This window comes from Lacerta agilis, chromosome 7, assembly GCF_009819535.1.
Source record: "Lacerta agilis isolate rLacAgi1 chromosome 7, rLacAgi1.pri, whole genome shotgun sequence".
NCBI classification, from domain to species: domain Eukaryota; kingdom Metazoa; phylum Chordata; class Lepidosauria; order Squamata; family Lacertidae; genus Lacerta; species Lacerta agilis.
In genome coordinates, this window is record NC_046318.1 from 40,478,796 (window position 1) to 40,500,634 (window position 21,839).

General features: G+C 38.6%; 1 protein-coding gene across 20 annotated transcripts in view; it reads left to right on the plus strand.

The window, feature by feature from the left end:
• EPB41L3 (erythrocyte membrane protein band 4.1 like 3) overlaps positions 1–21,839 on the plus strand; it is a 123,202-nt gene that overhangs the window by 57,053 nt on the left and 44,310 nt on the right. For 19 of the 20 annotated variants that reach the window (XM_033154943.1, XM_033154948.1, XM_033154950.1 and 16 more), the window contains exons 2-3: positions 9,162–9,379; positions 12,055–12,252. In XM_033154943.1, coding sequence (XP_033010834.1) covers positions 9,173–9,379; positions 12,055–12,252 — 405 coding nt within the window. In that variant the 5' untranslated portion in view covers positions 9,162–9,172. The remainder of the gene's footprint in view (positions 1–9,161; positions 9,380–12,054; positions 12,253–21,839) is intronic. The other variant, XM_033154952.1, reaches the window with a different exon arrangement.

Below are 21,839 nucleotides of genomic sequence, written 5' to 3' on the forward strand. Positions count from 1 at the left end.
GTGCATACTTTAGTAAGCCAATAAATCTTTAATAAAAATATATTTAAAATAACAATAAAATAAAGGTGTTTATTTGTAGCAGTACTACTTTATGTAATGGGGTAAGTGCCTTTGAATTCCTTTTCGAAAATTGGTTATATTCTGATTCAGAACGAATCATAGGATTTGTAGGTGTATGTATGTACATAGAAGTTTAATCCCTGTTTAGTAAACACTTTGGTAGTGTGTGTGATGCAACACAATGCTGGCTTTTGGGGAAGAAGTTCATTTGCAAGGCCAGGTTGCATGTTTTGAAGATGCTGAGAGAAATTAGATGAGATGTTCAGGGACATTTCAGATGAGCTCCACTGAAATACTTGGGGTGTAACTTGATGATAGGGTTGTCAGGCTTCAAGTTGAAGAAGTTTATTATATTTTTTAAAATCCTGGTTCCCAGTTGTTGTTGTTGGGGTGTATGTGCTGCACCTCCCTGTCTGAAGGCAGATCAGAATTTTCATTAATTGGATAGTAATAATTTCCTAGTACCTTCTTGATTTTTTGAAGAGTATTTCTGTTGATGGATTCGTTCCTTTTAAAGATTTCACATTTCTGGCATGTAAATAATACATCTCTCTTTTAATTGCGTTTCTGCTACTTTGGTTTTTAAAATTGCCATTAAACTATGATTGTTGCCTAACTATGATTGTTACCCCTTAGCTTAGGTTTCCCTGAGCCTAACTGAACAAAACCCTTCCTCTGATACTAACATCGCATCCATGCCTTCAGATTTTTCAACTCTCCCTAAGTAGTCCTGAACATGAAACAAGTAGCACTTTTGTAAATGCTGCCCATTCATGTCAGAATGTAATGTTAGGGAATGTGAAGCACTTAATACATGACATAGGTTGGAAGAAATAGAGTGAACCATGACATTGTGAAAAAAGTTTCTTCGAATTCATCCTTGGACTAGCAAAGCGGGAATGTTTTAAAAGCAAATGATCCATTTGGGTTCTGTCTAGCAGTGCAGCAGCTGGAAAGTTTAATTATAGGCTAGGAAGCCCTACTGGGATTAAAGAAAGTGTTAGCAGAAGGGGTGAATATTAATGACAGCTGTTTGACGCAGGACCCAAGAGGCAAAGAGAATATGTGTGTGGTGTGTGACTAAAGTGTAATGTCCGGTATATGTGCCTTAAGCGTTATAAAACCCCAGGGCATTTCTGAAATCATGGAGCATGTTTATATGGAATGATTTTCAGAACTTAAATGTATGTTCAGTAGAGCCAAATTCAGTGTGTATTTATTTACAACCAGTATTTTGTTGTTGTTCAAGACAAAACTATGCACTAGCACCAGTAAATGACTTCCCAAAAGATATAACTTGCATTGTGCCATAGTCTCTGAATAATCTCATTATGCTTACATCTCTGATGAGCAGTCCAAATGACAATTGCCTTGAATTACTTTATAACTTGGGAGTTATAAATCCGAGGGCCACATTCCCTCATGGGGATATACCAGGGGCCACATTCCACTTTCAGTGGGGCCAGGGGAAAAATGGGCAGGGATATTTCTCTTACCTGTACTGTATGGTAGACTAAATTTCACTCATGCAGAAGCCAGAGATACCACTAACACGCAAACACCACTTTCCCATTTCCTCTCAGGTCAACAAGAGACATTATCACAGTTCAGGGACAAGTTCCAGCTAGGCAGAAAATGCAAGGAGGATGCAGAACAGACCAGTGAGGGGACATGGCCTAGTGAGAGTCTTGAGGGCAAGAGAAAGATGCCTGGAGGACTGCATAAATTAAAAGAGGTTCTTCACCCCTGCTCTGTTCAAAACAATCATGGAATAGATCAGTGTTTTTCAACCTTTTTTGGGCAAAGGCACACTTGTTTCATGAAAAAAATCACGAGGCACACCACCATTAGAAAATGTTAAAAAATGTTAAAAAATTTACCTCTGTGCCTATATTGACTATATATAAAGTAATTTTTCAATTTTTCCCACGGCACACCAGGCAACATCTCGCGGCACACTAGTGTGCCGTGGAACAGTGGTTGAAAAACACTGGAATAGATGACTTTATATTCTGCCAAATTGCTTTCTTCTATAATTTTGAGAGTCAGTGCACCCCTAGTGTTCTCCCTATCTGCTTTGCAAAACCCTAGATGATAGTAAGCATTGTTAAACATCAGTTTTTGCTCTCCCAGTGATATTTTCCATGTCTCAAAGTCCAAGAACTCTTGACTCAATTCCATGTCTCAAATTAAAGCTCAATTGTTTTAAGTGAAAGCAAAATAAAAAATAAAAAAAATCATTCCAGTAGCACCTTAAAGGTAAAGGTAAAGGGACCCCTGACCATCAGGTCCAGTCGTGTCCGACTCTGGGGTTGCGGCGCTCATCTCGCTCTATAGGCCATGGGAGCCGGCGTTTGTCCACAGACAGCTTCCAGGTCATGTGGCCAGCATGACAAAGCTGCTTCTGGCGAACCAGAGCAGCGCACGGAAACGCCGTTTACCTTCCCGCTGGAGCGGTCCCTATTTATCTACTTGCACTTTAATGTGCTTTCGAACTGCTAGGTGGGCAGGAGCTGGGACCGAGCAACGGGAGCTCACCCCATGGCAGGGATTCGAACCGCCGACCTTCTGATCAGCAAGCCCTAGACTCTGTGGTTTAACCCACAGCGCCACCTGGGTCCTTAGAGATCAACTAAGTTTGTTCTTGGTATGAGCTTTCATGTGCACGCACACTTCTTTACATACACTGAAACAGAAATCACCAGACCCTTATATGCAAGGAAACAATGGGTAAGCAAGTTTTAAGTGAGTTATGGCTGGCTTTGAAGTCCAGTGAAACTTTCCTCAACATGCCAGGACAATAGGTACTTGAACCTCTGTGTTTTTAAGTGCTAGTGTTCTTTGGTATGACAAAGAAAGCACAAAGTACTTAAAATTTAGGACAAGGATTCACCAGAGGGGTTTCCTGAGGTCGGAATGAACCAAGACCAAACAAAATGTGGCAAAGAGGTTCTACCCTTTTCAACTAACCATGTTTATAGTTAGAAAATATATATCTTGAAACAATTAATTGAAGTTAATAAGCAGATCTTGTTGGTTCTCTCTTTAGGGTTGCAGCTAAAACAGGTTTTCCAGCAATGGTATGCTAAATAGTAAAATGTAGGATGTAGGATGATGCGTGTTTGTGTGTGTGTGTTGTTTTGCTTCCTTGCTCAGATTACTGTGTTTTCTTCCATTTCTCCTAATCCTGTTGAAAACACCATTACGGGAAAACCTGTTCTAGCTGTAACTAGCATTCAGTCAATTGGTACAGGCTTTGAATGATAGTTTGCTCAGGAATCCTGCTGCCATCCCTGAAACATTCTTCTACAGCAGCAGCGAGCTCATAATCATGCCAATCCAGAATAATAATTACTTAGGACAGCATGAGTGAACTTCCATGCAAGCACCAGAGCATCCTTTGTGTCTTTATCTTTTGTCTAGAAACTGGTGTTTCAGCTAACTAGAACAGTTTTACATGACTTTGTTTTGAGCCATTTTCTGGATTGTCGCCCAGACGAGGTACCCACGGTAATTATTGCAGAGCAACTGTGGTCAAATCTGCACAGCAGATGAAGGAAGTGTGGGGAAAGGGTTGCCTTTCACAAATATTATCCAAGTCAGGTAGGTTAATATTTTGGATTGAACATACAGGTAGGCTCCTTCGGGAGGAGGGAGGAGTTATAAATTGAAACAACAATAATAAATAAAGCACTTAGAAATTGTCCAATGTCTATGGATTTAAGATTTTTATGTGCTCACTGGTAATTTATGGGCAAGGACATTGTTTTGTATGCACAAGTTCCTAGGTTCAATACCTGGCATTTCTAGGAAGGAGTCATACAGTTCCAGATTCAGTTCCTGGTACCTTTGGGTGGAGTGGAAAACTGCCCAATCCTGTTTGAAACATGAAATGTTGCAGGAGTATGTAACCTGAAGTGTATGTAACCCGAGGTACCACTGTACTGGACTAGATGAAATAATGGTCTGATTTGGTATAAGGTATTTTTCCTATGTTCCTAATTTGTTACTGTTGTAAGCCATTATCTGCTTAATGCTTTTTTACACACACACACACACAAGTTTAAAAAAGAATGCTGAATTGCTATAATAGTGTTGCTGTTAATTTATGTCAATGTAGATAACCTCTGCGTATGCAAAGTCGTTCAGCTTGAATCCCCACACTTTTGTCTGTAAATACCACTCAAACCCTGTTGTGGGATCAGACAAGCAGTATAAGTGGATCTTGCACTCAGAATGGAGAAATTGGTTGTACGTCGTGTTTTAATTAAGATGCACCAATAGAAATGAAAAGAGTGAGTTACTAGAATAGAAACAACTATCTGATGGGTTATGCTCTGCAATTACTGTCGTCTTCATTTCATTATTCGACTTTTCATGCATGTATTTACAAAAACTTCCCAGAAGATATAATTATCTTCTAGAAATACCTCGTTTTGTGCCGTGAGTGATTGTTAATTTTCATGTACATATGTTGCCAGAAGTGACAAGCTGGCAGAAGCAGTTCCTTTTAATGTACTTGATTCCAGTGGAGACCAATAGATTTCATAGATACAACTATAATTTGCTTGTCTAATGGACATGAACTTACTCTCAACCTATTAATAAATTATACAACTGCTAGCCTTGCAAAAGAGATCCCCTCATATCCCACAAGCTTTTGAAGTCAAGACAAAAACGGAAATGGTTTAGATTTTGTTTGTATTAGCAGTGTTTAACATTTGTAGTGCTATCTATCTATCTATCTATGCATTCATATGACAGTAGTGCTACTATTATACCCACCATTAGTCAGGATCTGACCCATAAATTGAAGACGAGTGTATTATCAGGAGTTTAATATTTTTTTATCCCAAACAGTTACAAAGTTTAAACAAAAGCAAGCAGATATCAAGGATCATATTGTAGTGTGTGTACTATGTAAATTGGAACATAAATTAGTATAATCCAGTAGGTACAAAAAGGGGTGATCTGTGGGGGAGGAAGGAATTCTTTAAACAGTTCTTTTGATGACTAAGAGTAAAGTTAGGGTTTGTTTTCTTTGCTTACTCCAGTCAGTGTTCAGTTGAAACTGATTGTGGTTGCAGCTGCTAGTTCAATCCTGGAAACATCTGCAATTGATCAAGGTGCACCTGGAAGATGTTTTCAGGGTCAAGCTATATGACTTTGAAGAGAGACCAGTGTTCATGGTTAAACTCAAAAGGATTTTTCCCCTTAATGTGGAAAATAACGTAAGATTTAATCTTCTGTTCAACCATTGTGATGGATGCTTGATGGCACAGAACATCTGTCTTTGTGCCCTACTTTTGCCTTTCACTCTTTGTTTGTACATTACACCTAGCACAAAGAAGGATCACACAAACTCCATTTTAGGGGATCGTAGTTCATTTTTTTTTGGGGGGGGGATGTTTGAGTAGTTGCAAATTTAAACTTAAGCCATGAAATTAATAAGAATGGCATTTACAATTTTGAAATGAATGCTTCTATTCAAATGTCTATTTTTTGCAAATGGTTTCAGTGATTTTTAAAAAGGGATTCCAGAAAAAACATAGGCTAATCATACATAGGAAACAGCTTTTGTTATGCATTAATGCGGGCATGTGTGTTTTGCAGGTCTGCTGGCACTGTTTCTGTGGCCAGAGTAAATTAAAGGGGGGGGGGTCTGAGAGGATTTAGTTGTCATACTGCCAGTGCCACAGGGAACTAACTGCACTTGGTGGGGATATAACTCAGTGCAGAGGGAATTGTTAAAAACGTCTCCCTAGTGTCAAGGTTCAATATCAAGGTTGCCTTAAAGGGAAAAAGAAGAAGAAGGTCCAATTGTGGATCCAGTTTACTTCATCATGCAATTTAGCCCTTAGTGAACTGCCCACTTTGCTACATACTGTTTTTCTAATTGCTAGCAGGGTTTACAACTTGAATATAATATGGGGAGGGGCATGTTAGCCCCACCCCACATAATCCACCACAAGACATGGCAAATGCACACCATTTGAATGGCAGTGCCCATCAACTTTGGGGGGAGGCAGCCCCCTAAAATACTCAAGGGGGGGGACAAAAGGACCTTGGCCCCTAGGAGTTGGATCATATTAGTATGCATATGTTAAATTTAGGATAACCATTTTAAAAGTGTGAGGCAGTCTCATTCACATTTAGATGTTGAGCATAGAGAGACATTCATGGAAACATATATACCTAGAGGAGCAAAACTAAAAGGCAATGCTTAAATAACCTCATTTGCATAAAGTAAGGGTATTTTTTGTGTGTGCTATAGTAGTCAATGTGTAGAACAAAGAACCAATGCAAAAATAAATTGAGTCTCTTGAAGACACATCATTCTGGTTTCTGTTGGCATTTTACTGTTGATTATTTTAAAATAAACTGAATATACCGGTATGACAGCACTAATGAGCATAATATGATCATGAACAGAAAATGGGTGTCGTGATATCCTTAAATTCTTACAGTTAAAAACTATTGATTTTATTAAATGTTAGTTGTGTTGCCTAAGATCTTTACAGAACTTACACCAGTGACCGAACTGCCATTAATTAAATTGTGTTTGAATGCTTTTATTTTATATCGCTTTAAAAACAATAGATATAAGCAGTTGCCCATAGATTGTATGTTTTTTGCTTCCTGTTGCCTTTTCCTGTATCACCGAACCATGTGGATATTTCTTGAAAATTTGGGTCCCATTTACTATATTATTAAAATACAGGCATTTTGCTTCCCGTTGCATGTTTTAGCACAGTTCAATATCATCCACATAGAAAAAACAGAATAGGATATTGAGGCATTCTAGACATCTTAGACTCATTTCAGAGCCTTGTGATAGTATTGGGGGAAATGAAATATACAGGTAACCTCATGCTGGCTAGGCAGGCATGCAGATCTTGCATACTTTTAATAAACTCACAAAATAATGCAGTATATATCTTTGTCCCCTGGGAGGATTGCTCCTGTCAGCCATGCTCTTCTCCAGGATACAATAAGATGTAAGTGACTCAAGCATAATAAAAATGAAATTTAAGAAACGTTAGTGATTTATAATTACCAGCTAAGTAGTTGTCAGGTCACATTTTAGTTCAGGGCCAAAATCTTGATCATACACTGATGATATTTCTACATGTTCCATACTAGAGAGAAGACAGAATTACAGTACTTTGTGCATAGCTGGGACAAATTGCTGACGAACAATTTGTCTCAAACACATATTGTCTTTTAAAGCATTAAATTAATCAAGCTTTTAAATGGTGAATAATGTGTGTGCATGCACCCCTTGTAAGCAAGTAGGTTGTACTAATGATGTTTCTCCAACAAAAAAGTGATGAGGCAATAAGCTGAACTATCCCAGTGAAACCTTTACGGAAAGTACACTATAGTCATCATCAATCAGAGGGAAGGGAAGAAAGCTAATGCACAGCAAGGAAATCAGAAGAAAAATACTGAAAAAAAAAAGGTCAGAAAAGAAGGAGATTAGACCTGAATGGTTTTTTTTTTTAAGTGAGTCTATTGAGGATTGTAATGAGCCATTTTAGTGAACCCTTCTTTCCTCCTTAATTGCTTGATGAAATATTTATTGTTCATTTGTATTCAGTTTCCAGAGCTATCTGGCTATAATACTGGCCTTTCACAAATACTCTTTTTGGTATAGATTGAGTCAATAAGTTACACTGTTTATCATTGCTGTTTCCTTATAAAAGAAATGTTACAATAGACTTCATGTGAGAATTTGCACCCTGTGTTTCCAGTTTCTTTTCCTCTGTTGTTTATTTGCAGACTGCAATTTTTTTGGCTACAACCCCCCCACCCCCACTTTTATCATTTTAAAAAAAATCTGTTTTACTGTTTTTTTATTTATATTTTAAATGTTTTTATTTTATATTTTTGTAAAGTGTGTACAGGTTTTTGTTACAATCAAGTGATATATAAATTTTGTTAAATAAATACATCAAACCTATTTTCATAAACTTCTTTATGTAGGATTTGCTCTGTAACTACTTCCATAGATAACTTTTGATACATTGGCATGTGTGAGCTTATATTTCATAGTAAATTTCAATAGGATTGCAAGAATGGATTTTGTTATTTTTACTAGGGCTGTTTTACTGGATTAAGATACTGGACTTTCATACAGTGGCCTGGTTCAGCCATCACATGATTAAACCATAGTTAATTTTTTAATACTTTTAGTCCACCCTTCTGAAGATAGGCAACCCCATACAATATATTTAATTGGGGAGAGTTTGAGGTGGGCCATCTAAGTGATGATTTTGAGTCATTGCTACAGTGATCCCATTGATAACTGATAATTAGTGAAGAACATCACATAGCAGTAGATAGTTAACAGAAAATACTCATTTTCTTTTTAAAGGAGTATTTCCCCTCTGTTAATTCCATAGTTACTCAATTAAATAAATTATTATGGCTACCAGATTTAAAGCAAATTACATGTTGATTAACAAAATCAGATAGTTACGGTCATACTTTTGTTTTTGATAGATTCAAATTGTGACGATGCTGCATTTATTAATTTGAAAACTTTTACTCTTGAGTTCTAAGATTATCTATAGCGTATACATAAAAGGTGTGTCATAGGCTAAGGCCAGGCCATGATGAGACCCTAATTTCTGTGATATCCCTGAGCCACACAAAGATTTTGCATTGAGCCACCCAGCAGGAACAGGGTGTTTTCAGTTTAATTTCCTTGGGGTTCTGTTGGAAGAGTTGGATAAAGGGTAATCAGTTATCTGACAAAAGGTTTATAGTCCTCCAGAATTTTAAACAAGTCCCTAAGTAGGAGTAGTTCTGGTAGCTGGATTCAGTGACCAGAGTTAAGAAGAACCTTGCATTCAATCATATTCAGACCACCTAAGTGTGGTGAGGGGACAGGAGAGCAAGTGTGAAGATAACTAATAAAAAAATCCCCTTGTATGTAGAGGTAGGTGGGTGGGTGTGACTCCCCATCACCCACAAATGGTCTTAACTTTGCCACCCATACTTTGTGACACTTAAAACCATCTTTCTTGTTTGTCAATTCAGTTTTTGCATTCTTTTGATTTTTTTAATGATACTGAATAGTTTTATTTCTGTTGTAGAATAATCAACCATGACTACAGAATCTGGATCAGATTCTGAATCAAAGGATCAGGATCAAGAGCAGAAAGAAGCTTCGGGTCAACAAGGATCAGGTGGGACAGGGGCCCAAGGACAGCGACAGCAGCAGCAGCAGCAGCAGCTGAGTGAAGAGCACCAGAATGCATTAGAACAATTTTCTGGTGTTGCAGCTCACAGCACTCCTGTGAAAAAGGAACCGGTAAGATCAGAACTTGGATAGTTTCTTTAAAAGTCTTAACATACACTGGAAAGTCAAAGCACAACTTTCCTTAGACACAGATATCAGGGTACTCTTGCACACTGATTGGTGATCTACTGGGGATGGAGCGGAGAGGTTAGATACTATTCTCTCTCTCAATTTCAGTCATATAATATTTTTGTAATTTTTGTCAGATTGTCTTACATGCTGGCCTTAATTTTTAAAACCTATTGCCATTGTTAAAAGGGGGGGACCTTTCACTATTCATCACAGTGTTAGATAACTGTAAATTTTGCAGAGGTTGGAAACACATTTCAGCTTTGACACCTGTTGAAATCCCATTTTATTTGGGGTTGAGTGATGTTTGAGACTAACAAAACCTTACATTCATTAAGGTCTGGTACTTACAAGATGACTATATTTTAACTACTTTCAGTTGTGTTAACACTGAAAAATTACTCAGCCCTGAGGCTTTCCCCCTCTTTAATAAAGCATTGCTTTTGGACATAAACAAGGTGCATCACATTAGAATGTTGTTAATGGGAAAGGAAATAAAGGAGGCAGACAGCAATGACTGGGATTAAATAGTTGACAACTTTGTTTAAAGAGACATGGCATGTGTATTAGCATTAAGCCAAGAGCGGTGTGCATGGATAACTAGCTGCATTGCCCCCTTCAAAACAAGGCAGGTATGGAATAGGTTCCCCATCTCTAACTAACTATATACCAGTAGTAGGCTTTGGTTAGAATAATACATACATTCTTTACTCCATCAACAACAGGTGTTGTTGGACTAATCAGACATTATATCAAACTCTGAACCAAAGCTACAAACCAAAATGTATAGATTAGTCTGGTTAGAAATAAATATTTAGATTCCCCCCCCCCACAAAAGAAAGCAGTGGGAAGTCTGCCTGTGTGAAAATTTGAGCAATTTCAGTGTTGCTCTGAGTCTAGCTGAAGGTAGCTTGATCCAAAAAGAGCATTAACACAATTTTTCTTCCCTGTTAGATGTTAATTTATGGTGCCATTAGCCAGATAATCAAATTGCTTGTGGAAATGCATCACAAATAACCTTTGAAAAAGAGTTCATCACACATGAAAGAATGTGCATTTATGCATGTAAAATAAAAAATAAAATACTGAATGCAAGTTGTGTCTCCCTGGTCATTTTGCCCTAGATAACTGCATGAACAGGATGTCAGGCTTCTTTAGGAAGATGAGACTTAATTCCCTGTGAAGGTGCATGAACACATCTTGACAGTTTGGGGTCCTGCTCTAATAGTTCCTGGCATGTTTTTGTGCACAGCACAAATTACTATAAAGGTTCTTCTGTGACAGTCTAACCTGGATAAATTCTCCCCGGCTTAGTTTTGTCCTGGTTAGCTACCCAGTACTTCTAGACTTTGGTATCCACATCCTTCCCTTTTATAATACTAATGATCCTGTTTATAGTTCAAACTAAACATTACCAGCAGGTTTGTGTGTATATATATATTTATCTGTTTTCTCTGCACTACCCACTAGTTTTCACAAGCAAATGTAATTCCTGTCACCCTGTGCTCTACTATATTCAGTGAAGCCCTGCACTTTCCCACATATTGTGCAACACACAATTCTTTGGCTCTGAAAGCAGATTAAGGCTTTTGGCCAGATTTGATTCATTCTCATGGAGGCTTGTTACAGTGAAGGAAACAGACTTGGAGGATTAATTTGTGATGGATGTCAGTTCTGCAGGCTGCTGACTTACTATGAAGTCATTTCGAGCTGAATCAGATTTGATTTTGTTTTTTTATGATGGCCAGATGAAAATAAGATTAAATTTCTAAGCTTTAACTAATGTTTTACTACATTTCAGTTGCTGTTGAAATGTTGCTTCTGAACTAGTTGTGGAAGAGCTGTGTACAGAGTTAGCTGCTACCAAAGTGGCACCGCCACTGGAATGTAACTGCCAGGTGGGAAGAGCACACAGTGTTGGCTGGACTATAATCGTCATCCCCTTCTTTCCTGAAAGGCGGCATATTGCATTCAGCCATATGTCACATTGGATCTTTTAAATTCAGACTCCTTTTCATGCATTATGAACTATGAGCTCTACCCAGATGTTTAGAAAGTTTGTAGGCATTTTAATTTGTTTTAGTCTATTTCACTGCAGTTTTAACCTTCCTTATGTTTAAAATTATGGTTGTAATTTTTTTTAGAGATAGTTTTATTGTTATATCTTTGTTTGTTTTTAAAAAAACTGCTTTTGAGGTTTTTCTACAATCAAGCAGTATATACATTTTATGAAATAAAAATAAATAATCAAATCTCTGTTAAATGTAAATATTGTGTGTGTACCTATGATGAAAAAACTAAATTATTAGAAATATAAAACTCAGGACTCTTGCAAAGGTTTAATATATGTCATATACTGAAATGATTCTTCTTAACACTTTACACTATGAATTAGCAGTTATAAAATGGAGCAGCAGTTTCATTGAGTAGAAAAGCTTTTCAAAACATTGAATGAAATTCCTCTGCACTGCAGTTACGTTGCAGTTTCAAAATGTGGCTGTAACTAGTCCTCTGTAAGGCATGTCTGATTGCACCTTGTGATTCTGAAAGCTCGCTGCAATCGGCCACATTTTTTTAATCTGAAATTAGAACTTAATCTCCCTATTTTCTCTTTGTAGGGCAGTGACAAAGAACGCGAATTTGCTGCTGCAGCAGCAAAACAACTGGAATACCAGCAGTTTGAAGACGACAAGCTCTCTCAGAAATCATCCTCAAGCAAGCTTTCCAGATCTCCTCTAAAGATTGTCAAAAAACCGAAAAATATGCAGTGCAAAGTAATCCTTCTAGATGGCTCAGAATACGGCTGTGAAGTGGAGGTAAATACTAGAAGGGAGGGAGGGAGATTTTTTTTTTTTTTTTACTATATACGATCTAAGGTGTTTATTTGGTGAAGGCTGGTTGCAAAGGAAACTTACTTCTCTTTTATATCAGAAGGAGAGTACCTCTAAGAAAGGAAATATGCTTATAAAAAGCACATGGTTAGTGTGTATTCAGTCTGGAATACTGGCAGTAGAAAACAAAAGCAGAAATTGAGTAATCCTTCTCCCAAGGCTCTATGTGATAATTCACCTAGCAATTCAGCCTTTCCCTCAAAATATATTTGCCCTTGTGATATTGATGAGCAGTGAGAGTATAGAGCAGCAGGAAACACCGGCAAGGAAAAGAAGCATTAACAATACAGATAGGGAACTGCTGGTTATTCTGTACCGCAGTTGGATTCTATAGCTGTGTCTGAATCTATCTGAAGTGTGCCATTTCAGGCTTTCTATCAGTCAAGAGACTTTTGGTTCGCATTCTCTTCAAAGAAAGGCCTGTCTAGAATTTCACACTTTTATTCTCAGGGAATGGGTCTTGGTGATAACTGTTCAGAAAGAGCAAGCAATTTATATAGCATCAAAGGCATCCTTGTGAGACAGTGGTTAAAAAAAAAAAGCCAAATCCATGCTAGGGATTATTGGGAAATAGACTGAAAATAAAACTGCCACCAAGATTGTAATGCCAGTATAATAAATATGTTGTGGGTGTATTTGTAGTGCTCTCCATTTAAAAATAATAATAATAATATAAAACTGGGGAAAGGTATAGAAAGAGGAATCAAGGTGATAAAGTGGTTGGATCACCTTCCTAATGAGGAAATCTAGAGGCTTTTTAGCTTAGGAAGAAAGGTAACTGAGTGTGGGGACATGATAGAAGTTTATGAAAAGGATAATGGGATGGGACATGATAGAGGCGTGTGAAAGTTTGCTTATGTAGAGAAAATGACTAGGTACCTTTTATCTTACAGTAGTAGAATTCAGAGTCACTTAATGAAATTAACGAACAGTTCAGAAAAAAAGTACTTATTCACAATGCTTAGTTCATATGGAAATTTGTGATTACCGGTACAAGCTATGGTGATGATTACTTTAAAAGGGAAACCTGATGCCCAATGCCTTTGACCTAGGAAGCTCTCCAACATTAAATAAAAAGCAAAACACATCCTATTTCTGCCCCAGTGAGGTTAATGCCACTACTCCTTGTTTTGCTACTTGTCTCTGCTTGGGCTGAGAGCACCCTTATTCCTTATAAATCGGAACAATGTGAGCAGGGTAGAAGGTCAGGCATCAAGGGAGAAGACAGCAGGGAAATATTTCTCCAGTCAGGAGTCCACCACAGTTCCACCAAATTCTGAAAATAGTGCTTAACATTATTCCTAGACTAAAAGGACAGAGCTTCACGATTGGAAACAAGGGTTAGCTTATAGAACATACTTTTCAGTTCTAATGCAAACAAGCTTGTTAACAATTCCTACCTACCTTATTCCTATCCCTAGGGTCTCAAGTGAAGGCTTAGAACAGCTATGTGTGTAACAAGGACAGGTTTGGGAGACGTCACCTAGCTTCTCTGGCACGTCTCAACTTTCAGCACAGCTGTCAAGCCTGCCACATCACATTGTCAGGAGGAACTTTTAAAAATGTGGATGAGAGGTTTATCGGTGGCTATTAGCTGCTATCACTAAATGATTTAGTTTATAGTGTGTCTACCACTGAATACCAGTTGCTGTATCTCATTCCAGCCATCCCTTACACGTGGCTCAAAATTCAGAGAGACCAATGAGCCGTCTAGGGATGAGACTGCAAACACGGAGCAGGTATCCTATCATCGACGTCAAGATATTAAAGATAATATAGTTGTCCAGCAGAGAGCACAGCAGGATACAGTGTTGCTTCAATTCTGGCTACATTCCAGCTAAGCAGGTTTATAGCTGGTTTAGCTGCTGCACCCCTTCCTGATCTGCAATCAGAGTTCTGATTCTGAGTGCGGGGAGTGGGTTGGCGCTGATGCCAGCCAGTTTGTGTTGGTTCCTTCAGAATTGTAGCTTCCTAAAGTGGGCTTAATAATTGGACCAGCTCTTCCTCCAAGGTACAGCATCCTGTTGTGACAGTGTCCGACCAGATCTCAATGGGATGCCCACAAGCAGGAGACAACATGATTGGGAGGACTGTTTCCTTTATGGCCAGTATCTTGAAGTTATCTGGTTGGCCTTTGTTGAAAATAGGACACTGAAAATAACAAATTGGTTTATTCATATTTGAGTTTCTCCTCAAATAGAGGGGGAAATCCCTATGCGTGGGTGCACATCGACAGAATAATGTAAATGTTGGTCACGTAAGCCTGCAAGATTTTGTTGTGTGTAAAGGTCAATAGATTCTCAGCAAAAAATGTGCTTTCTAGGATTGTCAGCACTGTTAGCAGCATAGGTCAAGAGTCTCTTGCAATATAAAACAGGGATAGGATTTTCCCCTCCTTCCTGGAAGGCGTGACCAATGCAAGCAACCAGAACTTTATTAAATTTATATCCTGAAGGAACCCATGGCAGCAAGCACACAGGTGATAAAAAAACTTATAAAAGCAAAACAATTCCAATGCAGAAACAATTATCCAATGCACAGGGTTCAGTTGGGGGTGAAGGAACAGAGGCTGTAAAAATGTCTGTGTTTAGCTTCCTTCACTTCCTTTATTGAATGGCATGGCAGTCCACCCATCCTCCCACAGCACACACATCTTGGAACCCAATGGTCATATTGTGCCAAGTTAGAATTATTTTCTCCTCGAATTAGTAGGAAAACCTGGTTTTGTTTCATTCTATTCTGGGACTAAGATAGTTGGTGCAACAAGGACCTCCAATGGAAAGGAAGGGTATTTAATTGTTTCTGTGTAACTAGCCAACCCAGCAGGGTGGGAGAAGAGGAAGTGTCTCAGGAACTTTAAATCTTTAAATCTATAGTTCTGATTGAAATTACCTGCCCTGTGCATTCATGCTATTATTAAGCTTATGGGGTGGGGGACCTTAATAATAGCTTGACACCAGTCATGATGAGAATCACATGGTGGTGGTGAGATTTAACCAGCTGAGGGAGCATCAAGTAGGGAAGAGAAGGCTGGAAAAGTAAGAGTGTGAAATACTTCGGATCCCATCCACTACCATTTCTGCTGCCACTGTTGCCACCCCACTGCTAGCAAATTACCTACCTTTTGCTTGCCTGGCCTGCGATGTTCTTAGCAGCACTGACATTTGAGGCAAACTATATATTACTGTGTCTGTTACAGTTTTTCCTAATCAGATTTAACAAAATATCCATAACTTTTTGCCCATTTTTATTTTTATTTTTTGAAATGGAGGTTCATGTGGTGGTAAATATGCTCTCATATTGACTGGAAGCAGAATCCACATTTTCTAACAGAACTGTCTTCCCTCTTGAACTCTGACCATATTAGTCAGCAGCTGGAGAGGTAACCTCTTCATGTTGCAAATGGATTTGAGAAATGCCTTCTATTAACTACCTTTACAAGGTTTCTTTCAAGCCCCATTTCAGCCAGATTGGAGTGTGTGGAACAGGTCCCTGTGAGCAGCAGGGAATGCCTGCCAGAGCCATGTTGACAACTCATGCATTAGAATCTGACCAGTTTGAGTGAATCATGAGTACAATTAGGCAAATTTGCAATTTAAAGTTGTTATTTCTAAAAGCCAAAATATTTTGACATACAACAGACAATCTTGCCAGCATTAGCTTATCTTGATAACAAGCTTGTTATGCTGCACTCATCTTTGTGAGCTTTCATATTAAATTTCTTGTCTATGGATCTTACAAGATTCGAGTACTACCAGCAAACAATTTCTTGCTAATATTTCTAGAACAATATACAGCTTTTAGCTACCATTCCACCTGACAGACTACTACAGCACAGGGAGAAATGGAAGTGGGCCAACTTGGAAGTGGCTCCTCTTTCCTTCAGCTACCACCCAGCAGTAGTCATTACAAAGGGAGAGATACCACCTGGGCAAGATTGAAAGTGGGGGACCAGCCATTTGGGTTTATTTTCTCCCTGGACTGTTCCATTCAATCCACTTATACTAAGAACTTTTCCTTTTTTAAAAACTGTACCTGAATTGCCTTTTCTCTCTTTCCCCCTGCCCATCTCTTTTTATTTAAAATATTTATTGCCCACTCTTAACTGCACAGCAGCTTTAGAGCAGGTTACAGGTAAGAACTTTGAATTCACGCTACAAGGGTTGCTGCACTGGGATTCTTGAAAGAAGCTAGTGTGGGTCTGTTGCATACCAATTGCTTCAGACAGATTATAAAAACATGTGTGGTGTGGGTAGCTTGTATGTATGAGGATGTGTGTCTACATGTTTCTTTCTGTCCCTGTATGTGTAATTTCATAAAATTTAAGAAACCGTTCTGAATATTACAGTTTTAGTGCATAATACTAGGCCTGCTGAGAGCTCTGTTGCTGATGTCATGAGAAAAGGCCCTAATTTGGTCTGATTCCAGAATGAGGACTAGGTCACCAATCTTCTTATTGGGATTTAGCAATCCTTTGGTTGTTGGGGCTTTTTTCTGTTTAGATTAGTGCTGGCTTTTTAGGATTGTGAGCTCAAGGGTTATTAAAAATAAACTCTTGGCCCCAATAGAAAGTGTGCCATATTATACAATGTTACTGACACTTGTATGATTGTTACTATAACATACAAAAGTGTGAGACATTGATCTGCACACTGAAAATCTATTAGAAGACGACATTTTAAATGCAGATATAATGCAACTGTATTGCTGGGTAAATTGTTAGCATTGCCATTTGTCTCCATTTTGTTTGTTTGTTTAAAAGATTAAAAGGGGTGTGTGAAATTAAATGGAAAAATCAGAAACCCTTAACTGAGTATTATCAACACTTTCTAACCGATCATAAGAAGTTTATTTCTAATGAAGCTTCATTTACATTAATGTGTACTTGCAACACAGAGGCAGTGTGAGATTCAGTGGAGGTTGTAGACTGCAATCCTGTACACACATGGTTTTTAGTGGGGCTTACATTGGGGTAAACAATCTATAGAATTGTGCTGTACTATTCCTTCATATCATGAGCATTACATTTTAAGCAAGTTTTTAAAATTGCACAGCAAGGATCGTTTTTAATACAGACATATCCAAACATGCTATATGGATAAAGAAACAATCTATGATAGAGTAGCAAAAGAATGTGTGTTTAAAATACATTGGTAGTCCACAAATTGAAATTTAACACAGTATTATTGAACTAAGCTCTTTATAAAACAAAAATACAGTAAGCTACTTATTGTGCTACAGGCATGTTACTACAGGCCATTATTTTGGATAACTAGAAGACATGAATGAATGGTTCCCACGTGACATTTTAGGTAACAGATATTTAACATTTTAGTTTGCTGCTTGAATGAGTTAAGCTGTTGCCAGTTCAGTAGCAAGAAAGGTTGTCACCAAGTTTTTGTTGCGGGATTTCTACATTACATGGCAAAACTATTATTGTGTCCTAAGAACAACATGGCCAGAAATGCCAAAAGCTACTTCTGTTTGTGTCTTTATGCTTAGAACAAATGAATATTGTATTCAAGATAATTCATTTGCTGGCATGCATGCAATGGCCTGTGAATGAAGAAGGAAAACAAAGGAAAATGGTCTGGAATAAATGTCCTGATAGAAAAAAGTGTTAATACAGGCCAACAACCTAGCCTGCATGTGTAAGGTTTACAGTGCAATCATGTTCACATTTTCTCAGAAGTAAGAGCCATTAAGTTCAATGGGGCTTACTCCTATGAATGTGTATAGAATTGCTACCTTGCTATTCCTTACAAGTCACATAGTAAGGAATGTCTGTGCATTTGTGAAGCATTTTTTTCCTGACAGAAGTGAACCAAGGGTATTTTGGGATTTTGATTAAGAATGTTCAAAGGATTTTCAGCTAACCCTGAGTTTGCAAATCAGTGCTGAAGATGATGCACCAATAGCTGCCTGTGTTGCAACTGTTTTAAAGGAGGGTACTGTGTGCCAGATGGGACCCAGGTGGCGCTGTGGGTTAAACGACAGAGTCTAGCGCTTGCTGATCAGCAGGTTGGCGGTTCAAATCCCTGCGACGGGGTGAGCTCACATTGCTCGGTCCCAGCTCCTGCCCACCTAGCATTTCGAAAGCATGTCAAAGTACAAGTAGATAAATAGGGATCGCTCTAGTGGGAAGGTAAACGGCGTTTCTGTGCGCTGCTCTGGTTCGCCAGAAGCGGCTTATTCATGCTGGCCACATGACCCGGAAGCTGTCTGTGGACAAACGCCGGCTCCCTCGGCCTATAGAGCGAGATGAGCGCCGCAACCCCAGATTCGGATACGACTGAACCTGATGGTCAGGGGTCCCTTTACCTTTACCTTACTGTGTGTCAGTACCAGGATAACTCAGTGAATTTTTACAAGTCTTTAAAGTATTGCATATTATTATTATTATTATTATTGCCTCATTTAATGGTATTTCCATTTCTTAGCTGAATCCAATCAGTTTAATGTTATTAATCTGTTGACTGCCTGCAGTTCTATGTTCTTAAGGAAACTGACAAATCTCATATTTTGATGGAATGATAACTGATAGAAGAAAGTTAGCAGTAAGCTCCTTAGTCAAACTTTATCATCCATTCTCAAAGGACAGGTGTTTCAGTGTTCAGACTCAAGGCTATATGGCAGGCATGTCCAACAGGTAGATCTTGATCTACTGGTAGATCACTGGATGTCTGCGGTAAATCATTGGCTCCCCTCAAAGAAGCTGAACAACTGTGGCTCCCCTAAAAAAGCTCAACATTTTACCTACTCCCTGAAAAAACTCAACAACTTTGACCCAACCCCCCCCCCAAATGGGCCTTCCTCCTTCCTAAAAAAAGCTCAGCAACTTTGACCTGAACCCCCAAAAAGGGGGTAGATCACTGCCAGTTTTTAACTCTGTGAGTAGATCGCAGTCTCTTGGGAGTTGGCCACCCCTGCTATATGGTAATTCTGTATTTTCTGTATTTGCACTGAGAGAATTCACTACAAGACTGTCAGTGACAGAACATTTGCCTTGCATGCAGAAAGTCCCAAGTCCCCGAGACCCTGCAAGTCAGTGTAGACAATACCAAGCTAATTGAACCCATGGGTGTTTAGTCAGTAAAAAGTTTGTATATAAGCCATCTTCCTATGTTCTAATGCTAGGGAATGTATATGTGCAGTGACATATTTACTGCAATAAATAGTTATGCAACATTGTGTCATAAATATCATGGGATTTAAAATGAAAATGGGTAGTATTAATCTTGTCACCTGCTTGCACTCTCTCTCTCTCACTCACACATGAGCAAACCTGCTGGTATAGGATGGGACACTTCACTATTGTTACGAAAAGGCTATATTAGTATTGGGAAAGGGGTTAAATGCAAATAGAGGCATACTCCCTTAATAGAGGCAAATAGAGGCATACTCCCTTAAATTTTACGTACTGTTCTGCTTGCAAACTATTGACCTAGACCTCCTGCATTAAGAGCAAAGTTTGGTGGAACACTGTTAGTTTTTCGGGCTTTTAAATGCCTATATCACAAAAAGGAACTTGTACAGTTACATTGTTTCTGCTCAGAAGTCAACAGTTCATAGACTGACCTACTGTAAACATTGAAATCAGTCAACTGGAAGTGGTGGACATGTGCTATTACTGTATTACAGACAAAGTGTTCCTGACAACTGGCTAACCCTTCAGGCTTTTCTTCACTAAAGGGATCATTATAGTTGGTTTAGGATGGGTAAAGTGATGTTTCAAGTTGTTTATATTTACTGCCTGACCCTAGATCAGTGGCCTGTGGGCTGAATTTGGCTCCCCCAAGCAGTTTTGGTGGCTCCAAAGATCCTCAATAATTTGGCAATTAATTGTTTAAAAAATGTGCTGCTGAGGGATGCTGTAGGGTATCACCAGTGCTCCAGAAATCAGGAGCCTCTGCCTCAGTTTTCCCTACAAAGGCACTTATTCCTCCCAATGGTACAATTGCAAGGTTTTCGATCTCAGGAAACAGGAAGGAAAGCTTTTTTTTGCAGTAGTACCAAACCAGAAGAGCAGAATAGGTGCCTTTGCCAGGCAAGAATACATTTGAATGTATTGATTGAATTATTGAACACATTGATTTGTTTTTCTTCTCCATTACAGTGCTGAGGTATGATTGCCTCATTTCTTAGCACTGCAATTGAGAAATGCTTTCACTTCACTCTAGATGCAGAGCTGAGTAGGAAAGCCTCCCACTCTAGCACTGCTGTGAGAGCAGAACCAAAGCATTTTAAAGTCTTCGTTGCAGTGTTGCATGCCCGAATGTGTGGCTCTGTGTGCATGCCTTCCTGTATCTGTATACTGTGTGTGTGCCTCCACACATGTGCATTGGCCACAGCCACCGCTGGTATGTCACTCTCAGAGAGGTGGCCAGTCCTCAGTTTCCTTTGACAGAAAAAAGGTTAACTGTCCTTGCCCTACATAGACAGGTGTGTGTATTTTTGTGCATTCATGAATATATTTCTTTCTTTCTATTTCTCACAGGGTGTGTGTGATATGCTTATTGATTCCTCTTTGCTACCCGGTAATATAATGTCTATACTGCATTCTGTTTTTTCTTTCAGCCTGCACAGATCCATGCTCTTATTTAGTCTAGAAGTTTGCTTACTGGCATACTCCCTTTTGTAGGTGGTGTGATGTATTTCTTTGATTTCATTTTAGATCCACTTTATTCTGCATTACACAGTCATTTTCAGTAGTACAGTGCCCACTTCTGGGTGCTTTACTTTAAGATAGATACAGGAAGTTTGGATGGAATCCATAGGAGGGTAGTGAAGATTCTCACATTATGGATAACCCTTCCAATGAAAAATTGGTGAAGGGATTTGGCATATTTATCCTGAAGAGGAAGACTGAAAGGGGAATGACAGCACTCTTTGAATACTTGAAGGGCTTGTTGCTTCAGAGCATCTATCCATGGTGTAGATTCTTTATTGGTTTTATAGCAAATGGCAGGGCCCATAGTTCCCTTTGTAGCTGAGAAAAACTCTGTAGAGATTGTCATATAATGAGCCATAGTCTTGAGCTTGTACTCTGTTAAACATTTTCCCAATGCAAAAGTCTGAGACACAAACAGTTTAAGGAGAACAATTAGCTTGTAAAATTGCTTTATCTCTTCATTACTTCTCTGTCCTAAGAAATTTCCCCAAAGTATACCCTTGTATTTAAACTGAATAATAGGCATTTATAATAATCCACCAGATGTTTAATTTGTAGTCAATATTTCCTCGCATACTTCAATTATTGCTAAATTATGTGGGTGCTGTATGTTAAGCCATTTTCAGACCGATACATATCTTCAAAAGCATACATAAAAATGAAGAAAACTGTTTAAGAACCGTGACATTCTTCAAAAGGATACATAAAAAGGAAGAAAACTCTGTTTAAGAACTGTGACATTAAATTATTGGTATTGCAAATGACATACACATGCAGGCAATTCTCAACTTTCACTCTGGGGATTGCACATAAAGTCTAAACTCACTGGGTTCAATGGCAG